Source organism: Bidens hawaiensis, unplaced genomic scaffold (genome assembly GCF_021521415.1).
Source record: "Bidens hawaiensis isolate Kalapana, Puna unplaced genomic scaffold, B.hawaiensis_p1.1 tig00419429_1, whole genome shotgun sequence".
In the NCBI taxonomy this organism is placed as follows: domain Eukaryota; kingdom Viridiplantae; phylum Streptophyta; class Magnoliopsida; order Asterales; family Asteraceae; genus Bidens; species Bidens hawaiensis.
Genome location: NW_027504857.1, coordinates 338,248 through 360,415, shown reverse-complemented (window position 1 = coordinate 360,415; position 22,168 = coordinate 338,248). Strand labels below are relative to the sequence as shown.

The 22,168-nt window shown below is 37.6% G+C and overlaps 1 protein-coding gene across 1 annotated transcript; it reads left to right on the top strand.

The window, feature by feature from the left end:
* Positions 1-6,966: 6,966 nt before the first annotated feature.
* LOC143608752 (F-box protein At5g07610-like) lies at positions 6,967-8,214 on the top strand. Its single transcript, XM_077083702.1, has one exon. It carries the CDS (start codon positions 6,970-6,972, stop codon positions 8,212-8,214), a length of 1,245 nt encoding a protein of 414 aa, XP_076939817.1. The 5' UTR covers positions 6,967-6,969.
* Positions 8,215-22,168: the final 13,954 nt, after the last annotated feature.

Here is a 22,168-nt window from a genome sequence, read left to right as displayed (position 1 = left end):
AATCACAAAACTTTTTCCGAAGACAACCGAGTTTCTCAGAAAGCTGAGATTTGGAATAAGGCTGGGTGGGTTGATCAATGGTATTGATGTCATAAAGTTGGTAGACATCACATATTAAGTTTCAAAATAAATTTATTCGGAATAAAGATTATAAAAATTAAAATTCAATAATTTTTCTTCATTAATAAATTATAAAAAAAAATGGTTCGAAAATGTTGAATAATTCAAGTCAACAATAACAAAGTCTTAAAGCTTCCATAAGACTATGCGTAGTGAGGTTACAAATATAGGTGACGGGGGCGAGAACACCTCCCCCTAGGCGACAAAGGGGCGATAAGTGGAGGGGGTGACGAGAATTTGTCGTCGGGTGGTGAGATGATGATGATGATGATGATGATGATGATGATGACGTGGCGATTAATGATTGGATGGTGGAGCGATTTGTGGGCGAGAACATCGCCCTCGTGGGCTACTTGTCGCCCATTTTTCTGCCACGTGTTATAAAACGCCATATTCTGTAGTCCCTCCACTACACATAGTCTTTAACAAGTTCTATTTTTGTAAGGCCCCGTTACCGGCAACCCTACTTTAGTGTTGGATTTACTCATAAACGCAGTTCTAAATATCAGAGTTAATTAAAACTTTACGCGGAATATAAAACTTCAACCATAATATCTTACATAACCTTCAAATCTTGTCTTATAAAACATTCAAAGTCATTTAAAACAAAACATAGTCTTTTAAAACATCACAACATTTTTTCGAGATGCCAGTATCTTCGATTCCATGCCATGTGTCTTCCATTACGCGAGCTGCCTCAACCTATTTGCCTGCGTGCATACTAAAAGTCAGCTACGCCGAGTGAGTTCTAGTTAATCACATGACTTACTTTACATACACATATACGTGCTCGAAGGTACGCATTTCATACATAACCTGTCCATGGGTCCTTCATATACATTCATAACTAACCGTACATTATAAAGAGCATTCGCCCTACATACCTCGGATATTATTAGGGTCCGGTACCCTCCATCCTCAGATATTATTAGGGTCCGATCACCCTTCATCCTCGGGTATTATTAGTGTCCGGTACCCTCCATCCTCGGATATTATTAGGGTCCGGTCACCCTTCATCCTCAGATATTATTAGGGTCCGGTACCCTCCATTTCGTACTACTATAACATACCGGTCCTTTACATACTTTCCATGACAATACGTGCAATCTCCGAAGAGCGTTCACGTACCAGCAACATATCATACTTACATCATACTTAATCATTCATACATCATTTATACATCATATATATTCATACATACAACATTCATACATCATATATATCAATCATATCGTTAACTACCACCTGACGATCCATGCATTATCCGAAGATCGTTCATGCACCGTCGAGCAATCATCATACATAATTCGTATAGGGCATACGCTTACCACTTAAGGTAAGTGTATTAACTATCACATTGAGTATGCACACAGCCTCGAAAACATAACAAGGAAATGGGGCTAGAAACTCACCTGAAGTCGGTTACGTTCACCGTTAATAGTTATTCCTTTCTTTAGTTGAGCACGGCTAACTGTATAATAATTATATGCATCAATTAACTATCACTACTTATAATGTGTTTCTAGGTTGATTATTGCCCTCAACGAACGGGGGTCGGGGGCAGCTCCCCTGGTAGCGGGGTTCTAGGGGCGGCAGCCCCTAGCGGGGTCCAAGGGGAAGAGCCCCTGGCTGGGGTTAAGCTGTCAGGTCAGCTTGAAAAAATTTTATTTTCATTAACTGTCTTAATACATTTTCCATTAACATTTTGAATTATTTTCTAAGCTGGGCTTGTTATTTATCTTAAGATATTGGGCTTGTTTGTTTCAAACAGAACATGGGCTTAAGTTGCGGACTGAGCTAAGTCAGGCCCAACGGCCCATTACAGCATCTGGGTTCAGCTGGGTGGCCGAGAACCCAAGACAGAGAACCTTTAAGTTGACCGAGAACTCGCATATTTGGCCGAGATCCATACTTAACCGAGAACCCGTGTTTTCGGCCGAGAATTTGACCGAGAACACGTGTTCACCGAGAACACTGACCGAGAACTCTTGGTGACTGAATGTTTGACCGAGAACCACATGGTTTGACCAAGGATTCTCAAAATTGACCGAGAACATCCAGTTCAGCTCATTGTTCCATTTCCAGGTTTCTGCCTTGCCCAGTTTGCTCGTTCTAAGGTTCAAATCATGAACTCTTGATCCTTTATCATCATCATTCATACCCGTTTACCCCCATTCCTATCACGGCTTCAAGATCTATCCTGTTTTAGGCATAAAGCTTAGACCTTTATTGGTTTAAAACGTTCTAGGCTAGATCTAGGGTTCATCTTGAGCCGTATACCATCATCATTCATACCCGTTTACCCCATTCCTATCAGGCCATTAGGTTCATTTTAATCATCAAGTTTGTATTTTTATGAGACATCTAGGTCCAATCTACTCTAGGGTCAAGTTTCATGGCAAATGGTTCATAAAAATATAACCTTTAATCATAGGAAACATACCTTTCGATGTTTCTAGGTTACGGTTTAGCTCGATGTTCAATGATGATCTTGTATTTAGCTTGAGAAATCACTATCTAGCAATAATCGGCTTGGTCTTGGCCTTGGATCTTCTTTTTCCTCTCACGGCCGTAAATGGAAAGTTTGTGTGTGTTTTATGGAGGTGTAGGGAATATTATGGATAAGATGGATGAAAATGGAAAGATTTAGGGTTTAAGGGGGTATTTATACTCTCTTAAGCCCATGGACCTAAAGCCCATCTTTCCTTTTTAGTCCATGATTAATCCATCTAATTAGCCTACTTCTCTTTCCATCTTTTATTATTTTATTTATTAATCCAAGTAAACTTTCCATTAAAAATAATATATAAAATACTATTATTTGAAATTTGGGATGTTACTATTTCAGATTTTAATCAACTTCCATGGCAAGCTTTCACCATAATAATTACCCAACTTTAACGAAAATTAGAAGTTGCTGATAAGATCATTGCTACGTGCCACGTGTCGCACCTAGCTCAGTTCTAGGCGCCACGCGTGGTGGTGTGACACCAAACTTTCACGTTTTGTTATTTTTAGCCCCTGAACTTCTATAAATGCGTTTTAAGCCAAAACAAACAATTTTAAGGGTTGTTTAACATCTTTAGATAACATATATTAATATAAAATGAATCTGACGCCGATAATTACTAAATAAATGTTGTGTTTTATTGATAACGAAAGATCCGAATACAATCTCAAATCGGGTAAAACAAAGCAAATGGGGTATGAAAATAGACAGATGTTACAAAAGAAAATGTCATTTCTTGAAAATTTGTACAAGGGATAGGCATTCTAGCGTGGAAATTCCCACAACATTTTCATCGCTAGTGGCACCAACTTTAGGAGGCGGTTTTGCCGGCGCCAATTGTTACATAGGCATTTGATCAGTGAAACAACAACCAAAACAGTCGGTGTAAAAGATAAATTTCACTTATCATAATTCAAGTCGGCAATTACTTAATAATTAATGGTCACCTAATATATAAATTTTTTCTCTATAAAAAATAATGTTTTTCTAACGTATAATCAATTGTCAATTAATACATAGATATTGTCGCTATAAAAAAAGAAAAAAGAAATAACAGCTAAAATTCAGTTAAACTAATACATTTGGTAAAGATTACACTGAAATCTCGTACTAATAAGCCTCCATGGCGATCTTCAACCATTAAAATATTTATGTAAATAGGAGGGTCTATTTGTAAGACATCAAACTTGTTAATACTGTCGTTTTAGAGCTAGAAGGAAACGACGTTACCATTAGACGTATAGTTCCAAACACAACCCATTGAATTGTACATATAGGATGTTCGATAAATAAATTAAGATTTAAATACCCTTATTCTTGTTTTTGATGTTTGATGGATAGAATAATGATTATCAAACAACAAATGATTAAATTGCAAAAAGGGTATTGGTTCTTAAAACACCATTTCAATATAACCTAATTTGACATGTTAACATGTTTGACCCTTCTAGAATACATAAATATTAAATTATACACTTTGAGATACTAGCCCTCCGGTATAACAAGCTTTCGACATCTCCTTGTCTTTTTGTTGCAACAAGCTAGCACGCCCCGTTTGATGTTGATGACCGAAGCATTCCTCCTTTCCGTAGTCTCAATTTCTGCCTTGTTGTCGACGGTATTATGATCATGCAATCTTGTATTGGATTACTACTTTGTTGTAGCTAGAATAAAGCAGTAAAAATTACATGATTGCACGATTATAATACCGTTAACATCATGGAAGAAATCGAGTGTTCTTGATTTTGGCATTGGTATTTTCCATTATGTAATGGGTTGACGACATTATGTAGTGGGTTGACGACTGATGAGGGGTTTATAATTGGGTTTAATGGCGGAAGATCGCCACGGAAGCTGATGAGAAGGATTTTTATTTGTCGAATTGAATTAGGCTAACTAAACGTTTATTGTACTAGTCCCTATATTTATATTATTTTTCTTACAACCGAATATATTGTATTAATTAATGATTTGATATCAAGTAATTAATGCGAAGATATCAGTTGGTTATGTTAAAATTGTTAAGAGACAAGCACTTTCTGCGTTCTTGTGTTACACAGCGGATCCAGCTGTCTAACCCGTTAGTTTCTTCCGTCAAAAATTGGTGGGCCATGGGAAAATTTGTCTTTTCACACATAAATTATCATTGTTATTAGAGAGAATTCCACGAACAGTCCATGTGGTTTGAGCCAAATTTTATGCAACGTCCCTAATGTTTAAAACTTGCATACATGGTCCATAACCACCAACTATGGTTTCATTGTTGGTCCAAAAAGATAACTCAGTTAACTGTTGGTGTTAAATGTTATACGCGAAGTGGTAGTTTTGTCCATTTAATGTTCTCATATTTCTCTCTCTCCCCCGTTATTTTCTATCCTTCATTTTGATTCCAAAAAGATAACTCAGTTAATTGCATGGGCTTTGAGATGAAGTCCATACCTTATAAGGTCATCCGCAGTGGGCGATGAATGAGGGGCGAGGATGGCGATAATTCAAGGGAACACCGCCCCCATGAGACAATAGGAGCGATAAAGCGGGGGAGGGGGGGATGAATATTTATCGCTAGTCTTTTGTTTATGTATATTATTATTATTATTATTATTATTATGTGTGTGTGTGTGTGATGTTGAAAACTGAACTACTACATAGCTGTTGAAAACCGAATTACTATCCCATTTTGTAGCTCATCCGCTACACATCTGACTGGGCGACCGCTTGTAAATGACATTCATTTCATCCTCCAATACAACAACTTTTCAGTCTCCCCTGGTCTTTTTGTTCGCGACTTGTATGTCCCGTATGATGTTAAAACCCGAACTACTCCTTTTCGTGGTCTTGATATCTATCCAGATCATCGTCGTATAAAAATTGTGCATTCTTGTAATTGATTAATGCTTTGTTGCCCGGGGGTGGCGGCGCAACTTGTCGTCTGCTCAACTGCCTTTCTATTGTAATTGGATTCTTTTATTTTCTAATAAGAGAAACAATAAATTTATTAATGCTTTCTTTTAGCGATCGAGGGCACACATGTGATCACGATTACTATGTGTATAAGTGTATAACCCCACAACCAAGCAGTGTGCGACTGTCCCACCGATGGTGTGAGGTTTGGATGCTCTTAGAAAGTGTCCGTTTTATGGGGCTTGCATTTCATCAAACAGAAAACTTATTTGTATTATGAAAACTATTTACGTATGTTTGAATGTGTATGAGATGTTGAGTAATCATTCGGGATGGTTTGTTAAGTATCTATCAAGTGGAGCTTGATGTCCTCCAGGCCACTTACCCAGAGGCAATCCACATATGTCAACAGACAACAGCCGTCAAGACCTCATTACTATAAATTCGAAGTCTTGGCTGTTGTTAAAGGTGGAAAAAAAGATACATTCATGGTGATCGTTTCGAAGAAGATTATTCAGTAAAATATTATGGAAAACAATTTCAAGCAAATATTCGATCTCACCTAGGGGTGTCAATTCTTGACACGACCCGAAACCCAACCCGAACCTGACACGAAAAAAACAGGTTTTGGGTCGGCTAACATGACCCGTTTAAAAAAGGGTCAGGTTCGGGTTGACCTGAATAAAAATGGGTTGACCCGTTAACCCATTTAATTTTAGATATTTTAAAATTAATTTTATATTCCCTCTTTAGTTTTAAAATGTGTTGAAGAATTTAATAATTTTTCATTCTCCATGTTACCTTTTTAGGTCTCCTCTAAAATTCCATTTTTCGTGAATGACATTTTTAAATTCTCAACCAAAATTTCATTACCCAAAATGCATTTCTTCTGTCCATTCACCAATATGCATGAACATATCGTCAAATCCATCTATATCTAAATCGACTCATGCTTAAACTTCATTTGAATTTTGCAATATATGGTTTTGATTTTATTATAATTTGTATGTCTGATTATATAAATTAACTTGTTTAAAAAATATGGGTTAAACGGTCGTGTTCGGGTTGACCCAAATTTATGTGTGCGGGTTAGGGTTGGCATATTTGACACGAATAATAATATGGGTTGGGTTCGGGTTGCACCACCAACACATCATATGAAAATATAGGACCCTGGGATTTCATCGATATCCAGGAATCATAATTTCTTTCTAAATGTTCTTTTTTCTTTTTTATGTATTTGTTGATTTTAAATAATGTAAAATTTATGTGTTCTTTGTTGGAAAAATAGTAATATATGTTCTTCATTAATAAATATAAAAAAATGGTTCGAAAATGTTGAATAATTCAAGTCAACAATAACAAAGTCTTAAAAGCTTCTATAACAAGTTCTATTTCTGATTATAAATTATAATTAGCTTCCATGGCAAGCTTTCACCATGACAACCAACTTAAATACACCCTTTCTTCATGATCCTCCAATCACTCAAAAAATGGTGAACAAAAGAATAAAAATCAAGAAAACCCGAAACACCCTCAAAGATTGCTTCTCTGAGGCAGTGTCCACAGAGTCCGGAGCTACAGTTGGTTCCAACGATGACCTTCTAAACGAAATCCTTCGTAGGCTACCTGTCACCTCCATCCTGCGGTTCAAATTTGTATCTAAACACTGGCAATCGCTTTTAAGTCATCGACGTTTCACCCTCTTTTATGACAAAGTTCCGGTTTCTCTTGGTCTGTTTGTTTGTGATTTGTTTGTTCCGTTTGATGTTGAAAACCCAACCCCTCCTCCTTTTCGTAGTCTAAATTTCTATCGTGATCGTTCTGGTATCAAAATTGTGCAATCTTGTAACGGGTTATTGCTTTGTTTAAGTAGCAATCGAGGGACGGAACTTACACGTAAATATTACGTTTTTAATCCCACCACCAAGCAATTTGCGGTCCTCCCATCGGTCATAGGAGGTTCAAGTGCTAGTAGAACCATCCGTTTTATGGGGCTGGCATTTCATGAAGTAGATTCTGAGCATTACAAAGTTGTTTGTATTCGTAGAGTAAATCGCTATGGGAATATATTTCAAATCCAAATCTACTCGTCTGATACAGGGAAATGGAGAATTTCACAAGAATCTTTCCATGCATCTTATTTTAGGTCTTTCGATTATGAAGTAAACTATGGAGTTTACTTGAATGGAGCGGTGCACTGGATTCCGCTTGGTTTTCATCTTGTTGCATACTTTAAGATCAATATAGAGCAATTGCAAACGATGGTGTTACCGGAGATGAGTTCTTGGTCTAATGGAGGGAGGCGGTATTACTTTGGGGAATCTGGTGGCCATCTACATTTGGTGCAGGACGCTGGCAACAAAAACCGTCTACACTTTAATGTGTACGAAATATTGAGCGATTATTTAGGGTGGATTATCAAATACCGAGTGGAGCTTGACGAGCTTCCAAATGCTTACCCGTATCTTCCAAAATATGAAATTGAAGTCTTTGATGTTGTTAGGAATGAAGAAAAAGAAGAATCTACATTCATGGTGGTGAAGATTCTTGGGAAGATTATACGGTACAATGTCGTTAACAAGAGTTTCAAACAATTAATCGATCTGCCAAATATTCTCTACTATCAAGAAATAAGTTGCAAGAACGTTCATTGTTTTACCCAAATATTATCATCCTTCTGACGTGAGAATCTTGGATCATGAATGGAGCCAAGTCAACCTTTCTTGTTTTTTTTCCTTATTTAGTCTCATTCTTGTACAACCATAAAGTTACCTACATGTCTAAAAAGTAAAAACACAAGACATGAAGTCAGTCTTAAACATGTTGCATGAAATTACAACACACCTAAGTGTTTTGGTTGTAACCTATTTTTGTCCAACTGGACTTCCTGAAGGGGTTGAATATTTGGCGGTCAGAGTTTACCTTACCTGGTAGTCAACGCGGCATTTTTAGTCAACGGATGTATGGGCTTAGGGATGGGTTTTGGATTGGGCTGTAAAACGTTCAACGAACCGTTTGGTAGGAAGTTCATTTATGTTCGTTCGTTTAATAAATGAGCGAACATGAACATGAAATTCTGTTCGATTAGTTACACAAACGAACATGAACTGAGTCCTCGTTTGTTCAATTATGCTCGTGAACATTTAGTAATGTATTCGTGAACATTTGTTTGTATGCATTGTTCATGCAAATCGTACATTTATTTACTTTATCTAAACATTTTATATTTTTTTAACTTATTATCCTTAACATAAAATAGAAACTCATATCCTCACATTGTTTTAGCATTGTTCCCATTTCATTTCCCATTATTCACATTGATGGATACATCGATCTCAATCACTAGGCTACGCCGATTTCGTTTGTGATCGTGAACTGTTCATGAACACATTCATTTCCTTAATGAACAAGCACATGCATAAATCTCGTCCGGTTACAGCCCTAGTTTTAAATGCATGGACGTGGGACAATGGGAGTCTAGATTTGGGTTGGTAAATAGAAGGGTTCTATACTTCCATAAAGTGGACTTGGCTTCATGATATGAAGGGTACACATGTTAAGTTGGTAATCACAACTTATATTGATAATATTACAACTGAGTTGGTAATTTTCAACATGAAGTCATGAACCGTATTCTTCTCAGTGTTTTCACCATTTGATCACTATTAGTTATTTTATTGTTTTCGTCATTAGCTCACCTGAATCATAGTCGTTTGTTAATTTGTTTATTTGATTTCTGAATTGTTATTGATCTTTTCAACTGTATTTGATTACTTTAATGTTGATTTACAATCGTAAGTAGGTCGCTCAAGCGGCCAACACATGATACTTTTGCAAGTTTTGTAGATTTGAATTCACTGGAGAGAGAAATGATCAACATATAAAACACGTACTACGTTTATTGAATAATTTCATGTGTGCATGCCGGTGTGGAAAACGCATGGACACACAATCGTATATATTGATTTGTTCAAGCCATTATAATGATGTGTCCGATTTCCTAGGTTTGTTTTAGTGTTGTAGCTCACATTACATTATTTTTTTTCATGATATTTGAGTATAATTTGAACAATTATCGTAAATTTAGAGTGTTCAAATATATATGTTTCGACTTTGTCTCATGTTTGAGCCCGACTCCGATGCTCAAGATACACGAAGTCTCAATCTTTTGCATATGCATGTTCAAATACACAGTTATTTGATGTGAGGCATATGCATCGATACTAAGATATAATATTTGATTTGATAGATAGGTAATTGTTACAATTCCCATCCTATATTTTTGAAACGACAAAAAACAATATACGGCTCGTCTATTGCTATTCATATATATGATTTTGGCCATTTAGCAATTGGCAATATTATACTTTTAATCGACCGCTATAAATTATAAATTTGAAGCCGCCATTATAACCCAATTAAATAGGTTTTATAAATCCCGTTTAAAAACATTGGTGTGCTAACTACTGTCCACTCTATTGTTATAACTAATTTGGCAGCTTTCGTGTTTACACCAGTTTGCAGTGATTAATTATTTTTTGGCACGTGATGATCGTTTAAAGGGTTTAATAGCCGTTTTAACTGTAAGTTTTATAAAAAATGGGTGTAGTTAATGTACGTTAATGTCTTAACGTACGGTAGGTACGCGATACGCTCAAAGGCAAAAAACAAAGGCAAAAACCTAAAACGCTCAAAAACTGTCTTTGTGAAAAAAAGTGAAAAATTGATCGATTAACCATCCAAAACAGTTTTTTTCGGTGAAACAATGATTGATTGGATATGTATTGACGATTCCGAGATATTTGTATGTGATTTCATGGATCGATTCATGAAAAAATGGATTCGCGTACGTATTGTACGTTAAGGCATTATTGTATTGGATCTTTTCCCTATAAAAAACAACACAACATTATAAACCCGTAGGCCAACCGTTGTATTACATCAATTATCGCCTTAAAAGCGGTTCACTTTGTAGTAGTGACCCAAACGGGTGATTCATGTATAAAGTCAGTATACACTCCTGAACACTTAAGAGAATAGAAATGACCTAAAATACATTCGGAAATAATATCACAATGTAATCTACTTCATTACTAATTAATATAGATATTACCATATTCCTGTTATGCATGACACATACATACATTAAGCAAATATGAACACATAAATTTAAATTAAGTTTGTAACGTATATTCTCAAAGTTTGTTTACAAAAAAAGTAGGAATACTTCAATGAATACTAAACGCTAGTATCTGAAATTTTAGCGCCGATGACATTGAAAACTTTTAAAAAATAATTGTTTTAGTAACGGTTCCAATAAAGGTGGGAAATTGTCTCTTTTGCCTCCTTTTTGAAATGCTATATAAAGGGTCTATGCAATGTGAATTACATATTGCATCAATAAACATACAATATTCATTAGAAACAGCTTGAAAGAAAATGAAAGAAACTGTTGTTGTGATAGTCGGAGCAGGACCTGCCGGCATTGCAACATCAGCATGTCTCAATCTTCTTTCTATCCCAAACATTGTTCTTGAAAGGGAAGATTGCAATGCATCTTTATGGCAAAAAAGGCTTATGATCGTTTAAAGCTTCACTTAGCTAAAAGCTTCTGTGAACTCCCTCATATGACATTCCCTTTGTCCGCACCCACATTTATACCCAAAGACATGTTTGTACAATACTTGCAAAACTATGTGTATCAGTTTAATGTAGATCCGTTGTACCAACGCAGCGTTGAGAATGCATGGTTTAATAGGATTGCACAAAAATGGGTGGTTACCACCAAAAATATGGTTTCAGGTTTGGTCGAAGAGTATGTATGTGAATTTCTTGTGGCAGCGACCGGTGAAGACAAGATGGTCTTACTAAATGGTCTTAATGTTGAGTAAGTTGTTGTATGGAGATCTTGGTGTGTATGGAATACAAAGGCCATTCAAAGGACCATTCATGATCAAAAAATAAACCGGACGATCACCTATCATTGATGTCGGACAATTTCAAAGATGAAAACATGAGACATTAAGTTAAACCTCTATCTTGTTTTCATATCTAATAACATTTAAATCATTAATTAACAATTGCTTTACTATTGTTATTTTGTTTGTGTCTATAGGTGACGACGGCTATTGAAGAAATAAATGGCGATCAAATCAAATTTACAAATGGTCAACAGAGACGATTTGATGCCATTATCTTTGCTACCGGTTTAAAAAGCACTGTGCGAAAATGGCTTAAGGTAAATAAAGTAATATCACTTGTTTACTTAACCTATTGTTCTTTTTTATATCTTAACGTACATTTTCGGTTTAATCTAGGATGATGGAGGGCTCTTTAACGAGAATGGAATGCCAAAACATAAAAGCCCTAATCATTGGAAGGGAGAAAATGGTCTTTATCGTGTAGGATTCGCTAGTGCCGGATTAGTTGGTATCTCAAATGATGCGAAAAACATTGCTGATGACATCTTCAAAATCGTTCATGGAAATTAAGCTTCTATTTTAGAAAATGTAGGTGTGAATGTTGTGAAATTGCTTAATATGACTATGTACCAGTTTAATTAATTTACTATTTAAATGCTTATTTCCTTTATAATAATGCATTTATATCATCAGATATATTTTTGGTTGGTAATTAATTTATTTCCATGTTTACAGTATTATATTACTATATAACTATAATACGATCAAAATAACCTAAATCTGATTTTTTTTTTCTTATAGTTTTAGTACCATCTACAAAACATACATATAATGTATTTAAAACTAAGATATGTGTTTTTTTTTTTAAAAAGTCTACCAATTCTCTGTCTTAAAAAACAATGTATTAATACAGTATTTTGTAATAATCTCCATACGCACACGCGTATACGCACACGCACACGTGTGCATGACGTGCACGCGCACAAAGCTAGACCGATTCTAAGACCACTGTAGGCTCTTAAAACACATGTTAAGGCACCTGAATGAGTGTTTATACATATCTCTTAAATACGTCAGTTTCGCAGTACAACACCTTGTTTCAACCCATAAAACACTAACCGCAGAAACCCTAAGACACTAGCTGCAGGAACAAGACACTAGCTAGCTGACATAAAGAACAAAGTTATTATCGATCGGGATACCCTTTCCGGGGCACCCCTCTCTTGCTGATATATAGATTCCCCCCGGTTGTAGCCTCGGTCGCACCCTCTCCCCCTCTTCCAGGCGGTGCTAGTTCCCTCTGGGGGTATTCGACCAACAAGTTGTAGTATCAACTTGTTTGTAGTATTGTAATAATCTCAACAAGTTATGTTTGGGTATATTGAAAGTTCCAAGTAGTCAAACAAGTATGTGATTTATGATAAAATATAGTAGATGAATAACATTATGACATAGACACGATTAATTTGAACGGGTAACTTTGACATGTTTGTATTTTGGTAAACTAAACTTGTATGTGAAAGAAAAATCACCGATAACGAATAGAAATTTGAAATGATAAATTCAATGGATAGAACAACGGCTCGTGTTGGATACAGACACATCACCGAACCAAACCGAAGGCACTACAAGAAAACATGTCCTTTTCCTACAAACATTTTCTACAGAATTCTTACGAAAAGTAATTCCAACAAATTTCAAATAGAAAAAATAAACTCTAAATTTGCTACAATATAGAAACAGAATAGTAACAACATGATTTTCGTTGGAAAATTGTTGCTAACTTTCCAACAAAAAAAATATTTATCAACTATTTCTTTTGTTTTTAATGCTTGTATAAACTAACCCCAAATGAAAAATAAATCAAAAATAGCTTTTGTAGGAAAGTTGTAGGAAGTTTGCAACGGTATATATTTGTAGCAATTTTGTAAGAAAAGTTGTTGGAAAACGGTTGAAAACAATTTTCAAGCATTTGTTTTTCTAACACCACCTTTTTGTTGGAAAGTGGGGTTTTCAACAGATTTTCTACGAAATCAGTCGTAGAATAATGTTTAATTTTCTAGTAGTGAGGGCTACGATAACCAACCGGAGATACAAGCCATCTTTGACCATGTTCTAACCTTGGCCTTGCCTATTTTCTTTCTGTTGTAACAGATGTTAGCCCACCATGAGGCTGCATGTTTTCTCAGTTAGACGGCCACGATCTTGACCTTGTGACTTTCTGGTGTTCCCTCATTTGCAAATACCTTTTCTACTGTCCGCATCCAGCAACAAGATCTTTGTAAACGGATCCACCGGGGTTTAACGGGCCCAAACATTTCCGATAGCACCGACCCATCTTTTGTTTCGATTGCCATTAACGACTAGGATCCGTTGGCCCGGGAGGTGCCTATTATTGGAAGTAAATTTGTTCTAGACTATTCCATATTATCTTTGATTTTTTTTATGATATTCCCTTTCCTTGTTTACAGGGATATCTAATCTTATATAAACTATTGGTTTTTTTTATTTTCAATTAATAAATTTCAATTCTACTTTTGATCCATAGATTTTATGATGGTATCAGAGCTACTTTCAACCTAAAACACCAACCAACTTAATACGCCGCCACATTCTTCCATGGCCGGCGACAAAGATCCTAGCTCCGGCCAAAATAATGATGTTACGAGCTCTCCACTATACATACATCCCTCCAATTATCCAAAAAAAACTGCATGTCAACGATGCACTCACCGAAAATAATTATTCAGACTGGTCCCAAGAGAAGTTAAATTTCTTGTTTGCGAAGAACAAGGATGGTTTTATCGATTGAAGAGACGACTGCAGATACTACTAGAAAATTGGGCAATTGCAACCAAAAATTGCTAAAAAAACGGTAGCAATTTTAGCGACCGATTTAGCAAATTTGCTACCAAAAAAGCCTAGTTACTTGACACGGTAGCTAAGTTGTCGAAAATTTTGCAACAATTTATTTTCGGTGGCTAGGCGGTCGGAGTTTTAGCAACCGAGTGGCTAAGCGGTCGGAGATTTTGCAACTAGTGGTTAGGCGGTCGGAGTTTTTGCAACCGTATCTAGGCGGTCAGAGTTTTAGCAACCGAGTGGCTCGGCGGTCAAAGTTTTTGCAACCGTATCTAGGCGGTCGGTGGTTTAGCAATTGAGTGGCTCAGTTGGATTTTTTGCAACCGTATCTAGGCGGTTGGAGTTTTAGCAACCGAGTGGCTAAGCGGTCGGAGTTTTTGCAATTGAGTGGATGCGTTGTGATGCCATGGTGAAGGGCTGGCTCACGATAGCCATGGAAACAGAAATCAGAAACAGTGTGAAATACGCTGCTACGACGAACGATATATGGGTTGATCTAGCCGAATGATTTGGGAAAGAAAGCGCCCCTAGGGCCTACGAGTTGAAACAGATCCTAAACAACACACAACAAAACGGGACTTCGGTCTCGGCATATTACACGAAGATGCGTAGTCTATGGGATGAGATGCAGTCGGCTCTTTCCATTCCTCAGTGCACCTGTCTTGGGTGCAAGTGTGATGTCGCGAAGAAGATGACCCAAGTTAGAGAGAAAGAGCAACTATATGAGTTTCTCATGGGTCTTGATAACGAATTCTCTGTTATCAGGACACAAATCCTGGCCATGAACCCTATAACGACACTAAGAAACGCGTATCACCTTATCCATGATGATGAAAAGTAAAGGGCCATCACCGCTGAAAAAGAGTGTTCGCTGAACTTGCTGCCTTCAAAGCCTTTGTGCATGGAAAACGTGACAATAACACTGCTCCTAAACGTGACAAACCGCCCGCTCCCAAAGAAGACAAGCGTAGTGATGTCTTTGGTCATTGTACCTTTTGCGGAAGAGATGTTCACAACCGTGATGGTTGTTTTAAACGAATTAGGTATCCCGAGTGGTGGCTGGGAAATAAGAAATGTGAAGAGGATAAGAATTAAGAAACGTGAAGAGGCAAAACCAAAGGCGGCCTGCGTTGATAGTGTCGAATGCCCTATCCCAGGTTTGACTAAAGACCAATACAATACTTTCTTGAATTTCTTTTGCAGAAAATGGTAAAGCTACAAATGGGAACATGAAACGCATGGCTTGCATGGCAGGTAAAACAAAACACAATAATGATTTGAGTTATTGATTCAGGGGCTCAACTGAACATTTCACCCATAATATTGAAATGTTGGAAAATAGGGTTAAAACCTTTAACGAGGTGCCGGTAGTTATTCCAAACGGACAATACATATCCGTTGAAGGAAGAGGAGAATATGTACTACCTGGAGGGACCAAGATAAAAGGGGTCCTTCATATACCTGATTTTACTTGTAATCTTTTATGACTTAGTCGACTGAGTCAAGACCTACAATCTGCCATAACTTTTTTTCCTGACTTTTGTGTCATGCAGAAGCTACAGGCGAGGAACTTGATTGGTGCGGGTGAGTGCAAAGATGATCTATACCGAATGGGACATTTGAAGTCAAGAGGAAAGCATTGATGACATCCGTTTAAATTTGGCATAGAAGGTTGGGCCATGCTTCCGGTGAAAAACTCGTTTGCTTAGATTTCCATGAAAATTCATCCCTCAATAAACTTTGTGATTCATGTTCTAAGGCTAAACATACTAGACTTCCTTATCAAAATAGTGAAATAAAAACCAAAAGTTGTTTTGAATTATTACATTGTGACGTTTGGGGAAAGTATCGTACCCCTTCCTTTACCGGTACAAGATATTTTTTAACGGTGGTGGATAACTTTAGTCAGGCCGTATGGGTTTTTCTACTAAAATTTAAACATGAGGCAGGAGATTGTTTAATTAAACTTTGTAATATGATAAAAACCCAATTTGGTAAAACAGTTAAAAAGAATTAGAAGTGTCATCAAGCGTAAGATAAAAATGATATTAATGTATCTAAATCGTTATTGCAAGGGATCGCTAATCACATAAGGAAAAATATCATAGCTAGATATGGTAATTCATGCATGTTTATTCATGAATGTGCCATTTTGGATTAACTTTGATCTGAAATGGTCAAACGTGTAAAACAAAATATAAAAAGGCTAAAAGGAAACGTGTCAACTGGGTTCTTGAACATGTTGAGAATTATTTGAAGTGTAATGTCAAGGCATGTATTAAGCTAAATATAGCTTTATTCAAAACAAACTAATTACTGAAAAATATTGTTTTTAATCAAAATTAACACAATTATTTGTGACAATAGTTTCAAGTCAGCCCAAGACAACCTCTATTTACGGAACCCATTTTGACATCTTATCCTACTTCTCCATTTTGCGACCTATAGTGATTAGCAATGGGTGTGTGTATGTGTTTACCGGGGTCATTTTCAAAATGAACCATTTCATACCAACTCTAGCTATTTTTTTTTTGACACATTAAAGATGGAGCAATAAAATATGTGATCTCTATGCAGTTTAGAGACACATTAGATGGTAAAGATAGCTCTTGATCGAGGATCAATGCGGTGATGTAGTTAATCTTCATCGGAACCAACATATGTTGTGGTGTTTGTGTGGTGATATCTTTCTTTTTATGTTGCTTATATGATTTACTTGTTATATAATTGTGTCCATAATAAATCCTTCTATTCGCTCAAAAATCGAAAAGAGCATATTCACCGTCTCTTTAGGTTATAACAACGACTAATGTCGTAATGGAGTTACCATATACATCCTCTATGGTTGAATGACAAAGCATGTGTATGCGAACCATAGAAACGTATATTCGATTTAATCATGTTGTTTATAATTTTGTGATGTTATAGCTGTACAAAAGAAATAAAATTAATTATAAGGTACTATAGAGGTAGGGAAGTGAAAAGACCAAAATACCTATGAAGGATCATCCGCGGGTCTTCCTCAAAAGTCACCCACGAAACATTCCCATCACCCGCATAACTCAAGTCAGAGGAAAAACAAAGAACAAACTCCAGAGACTATCCGCGGGTTGATTAGGACGTCCTCAGAAGTCATCCGCAAAGTTTTCCCTCCATGCGCAAAGATGACTATAGAGTGACGTCAGCAAATCAGTTGTAACTAATTTCCTTCTAGAAGATTTACGCGAAGATCTTTCTTTGGAAAGCACATGATGTAACAACCAATCAGAGAATGACAACTAGCAAGGTTGTTATAACCGTGCACATGGCCAGCTATCTCGTCCTATCATATGCGGACATGTGTCCAGGTTGTTACAAAAGACATTTTCTAGAAAGGGACATCTGTACCAATAATATTCCCCCAACCCTTCGGCTATAAATACCTTATTCGTCATCTCAAGGTATCCATTCACACCTCTCTTATCTTATCAATTACTTAAAGTACTTTTCTCTCTTTAGAACGGTACTTATTCTCACGCCAGAGGTTGGTTACGGGAATAACCCCCCCTGTCCTTCCTGTAACGAGCTCACGGTGGTTGTTTTGCAGGTTTCCTTCATCGGACATGCAGAGATAAGCTCGTACCATTGTGCTGTTTAGTTACCCGGTCCGTATCCTGTGGAACCATTGATTTAGCCTATCCAGGTTCAGATCTGTGTTCTTCATTGGCTGCATCCGTGCTTGTGCTAGAATTACAAGAGTTTTTTGTTTGCTTGGACAGTATGACTTAATCTCTTTAAGGGCCAATAGAAACTCCAACGATAACCAGGCGTTCTGCAGGAGTCACGGCTGAAGGCCCGACTTCAGGTGATTACGGTCATGTGACGGTGGAGAATCATCGGGATCGTAGGAACCCGATTTAGGAAATAGATATGGAATTTCTCCCTCGGTGAGACCTCATCGTCAGAACGTCAGATTTGAGGGGATCCAATCTCCTGAGGAATGGTTGCAACTGCAACAAGAAAAGGTCATAGCTAAGTATGAACGAATGCTGCATGAAGAACGTATTCGTGAAAGAACTTTGGTCTATGATGAAGTTCCGCTTAGATATCCATCTCCTCCTTTAACAATCTGATAGAGTCAGATGCAAGAAAGCGTCAGAACTGTATATTTTCTGATAAAGAGATGGATGAAGGAATTCGTGACAAAGGTCGTCCAATTGTGCGGGTGCTTGCCCACAGAACTGTGTATGATCAGAGTCATGCTTCCAGAAGCAGGGATCCTACGTATCGTCGTGATGATGTCAGTTACTTTAGTGACGATAGTCAGGTCCATGAAAGAGAAGGAACTAGTCGCCCGCGTGTGATGGTTGGACATACTGAGTACTGTAGCGATGCGGAAGAAGATTACACAAGTCGTATCGTCCCGCAACGTTTTCTGAAAAGTCGAAATTTTTCCCGCGTATTGCTACAGCTCCATTTCCGGTTAACGTGAAAACTCCTACCAACTTAGGAAAATATAATGGAATGACCGATCCGAGCGATCACGTGCTTAATTTTGTTGCAGTAGGAGGAGTCAGTGGTTGGACTCTTCCTTATTGGTGTCATATGTTTGCCTTAACATTGACAGGGGTTGCTCGCGAGTGATTCGAAAAGTTACCGGATGGCAAGATTAAAAGTTGGGATGATTGGTAGCTAAGTTTTCACAGCATTTCAGTCAACAGAAAAACACATGCGGGACCCGTATGAGATTTTGGATGTTGTTAGGTGTGACAATGAGTCTGTGGAAGATTTCATTACATGATACAATGATGAAAGCTTAAATATCGGTGGAATTAGTGAAGACATGATATGTGGTGCCTTCCTCAAGAATGTGCGGAGTGGAGCTTTAATTAGATGTCTAATTGGGAAGGATGGTATGCCCAAGACATGAGATGAAATCATGTCCGCGGCAAAACTCTTTGGTAGAATAGAGAATACTTTGGGATCAGAAAGCCCCAAACAAACAACAAAGGTGGAGTTCAAGAATACGCGGGTGAATAAACCAGCGCGAGGTTCAATCTGGTCTAGAGTCCAACCATCCGCGAAGGCTTTAAAGCAACCAAATGCGAGAACGCTAATTGGTAACAAAAACAAGGATCGTAATTTTAGGCGAGATAGTAACAAATGGACTCCGTTGACAAAGACTCCTTCAGATATATTAACTACGGAAAATGTAAATTTCAAAAAACCACAGCCACTCATGAAGAGAACGCATTTGAATCCCAACAAGCATTGCATGTTTCATGATGACATTGATCATCACACAGATGACTGCGTTAAATTAAGAAATGAAATTGAAATCGAATCAAGTCAGGAAAATTAGAGCATCTGTTGAAAAAATGTGAGCCAAATGACCCGCAAGCCACTCGCACAAGTCAATCTCGCCTAAAAAGTAGGTCAAGGATTTAAATGTTCACATGATCCAAGGAGGAAAACTCCGCGGATACAAGAGAAAAGATGTTGATTGTGAAGAATGGAAAAGCGAGCCTGTTGTGTTCCCGCGGGTCAAAGGCAGTCCTTGTATGAAGCGCCCGCTGATAATTACTGACCTGATTGGACACTATAGATCTTAGTACATCTTCTTTGACGCAGGGAGCACAGCTGATATCATGTACGAACAATGTTTTAAATAGTTAGATGAGGAAGACAAGGCGAGGTTGAAACCTATTCACGCGCCGGTGTCTGGTTTTGGAAATGAGGTGATGCATCCGCGAGGGGTGATTTCTTTTCCTGTTACACTCAGTGATGGAATTCACTAACGAACTGAGGATGTAGAATTTTTGGTCTTGCATGCCAAGTCAAAACATGATATAATCCTGGGAAGAGAAGCAATTGGTGATTTCAATGCTAATCCATCTGTAGCTCATGGTGTGGTTGGAGTTCCAACCCGCACAGGTGTATCAATCATCCGCGTCAACAAACATTGCTTCGCAACAGAAAGCTCGAAACCAAGTAAAAATCCAAAAGTGGTGGAAAGAACTGAACCGGAGAAATGAGCGATGAACCCAAAGTTTCTGGAGCAAACAGTCACAATTGGCCCCGCTATTTCTGAAATAGTGAGGACATTTTTGAAACAATTGTTGGTAAAAAAATACGGATGTGTTCGCCTGGCACCCACAGACATGATAGGTTTCCCAAGAGAAATTGCGGAACATAAGTTGCGGGTCAATCCAACATTCACTCCAAGTGTGCAAAAGAAGAGAAAGATGGGTCTGAACAAACAAAAACAATGAATGAACAAGTCCAAGACCTGCTACATGCTGGGATTATTAGAGAGATACATTACCAAACTGTTTTAGATAAAAATCGACTAAGGATAACGTATCCAAATATGTCAAGTGAGGTATAGTGCTAACACGACAATAACGATTGTATAAACGAGGTCTTGATGAACACAAGGATTTGATCACGAGGGAAAAAACCCTTAATTACGATAATCTTTACTTCGGTCAAAACTAACAAGGTAATCTTTGGTCGAATTTCTTCGGTCAAGGATTAACAAGGTAATCTTTGGTCGGATGGTACGTGATTATAGTAATCTCCGGCACAAAAAACCCCCGGACGGTGAAAACTATCACCGTCAAGTTTATTAATAGTAAAAGGTGATTACAAGGTTTGGAGTTATTGATCAACAGATACAATGAAAGCTATGTGTGTGTTTTCTGATGAGCTAGCAGCTAGAATTTGAGTGTAAACGTAAACGTGTGTCTGCCTAATGTTGATCATAACTCGGTTATATAAAGAAAATAATAAGTAACTAACTAACAACTATTCCTATAATCTCGCTGGTCTTCCACTCTTCATCATCGTGTGCTTTGACCACGTGCTAATAGTCGTTCAGTAACGAATTAAGTGGTGGACCAAATCTAAGAACCATAGTTGATATTCAAACATCAGTCTTCATACGAAATCGTCCGTTACTAGCTATACTGAATAAGGATCCTGTATCCATACTCCAGCTGGAGAATAGTCCATGAGAATAATTGATGTCAACATGTCCAAAAATTGTCATACCTGTCTAACACATCACCATACTAAACGCAATCATTAGTAAACAAATAACACCGAGGATCACTGATCCTTTATAACCTGCTATATATCACAAGGATAATTTATCCATAAGACAAGTTAAGGATTAAGGATCCTCAGCATAAAATTCATGCCCTAACAATTGCCCCCAAAATGGCGGGTGACAGTGGAATACAGCTGTCATTTTGAAATTCAAAATTACTGCGAAAAGAGATAGATGGGACGGTTCTGCCAGAAGTATTTACCATTTAGCCCCCAGGTTAATAATAACCGTCTATATATGCCGCCCTATATCTTTGATTATAAATACACCTTCATCCAACGCATCAAGTATCCTTCTCACTTTTCTCTTATTTTCTTTTACCATGTCTCCTGCTTCGTCTTCTTCTTCTCCGTCTCCCTCTAAACCTTCTGAACAAACCTCCGACGGTTCTGAGTTAACGGAAATGGAACCCCAATGTCTGCTGGCCAACCCGTCTACCGAAATCTGCAAACTCACGGATCCAGAGGTTGATGATTTTCGCACACTGTTTCCTCCGAAAACCCTATTCCGACCCTACGAATCCAGTGTCAGATGTGATGTATATTCCAAGTTCTGGGTCTGCTTTCCGGCGACTCCATTTCTGATCGGCTACAAATATCCCTTTCCGTCTTTTACTCAAAGCTTCTTCGATTCCACCGGCATATCCTACATACAGGCCATGCCTATGGTTTGGAGGGTTCTTAGCACTATCGAGAGAATCATCGAGGAGCAAAAGATTGATATTTGTCTTCCGGAGTTATCACATTTGTATACCCTCACTACCCA

Coding starts and splice junctions, on each gene's coding strand:
- LOC143608752 (XM_077083702.1), top strand. CDS start 6,970: ATGACAACCAACTTAAATACACCCTTTCTTCATGATCCTCCAATCACT.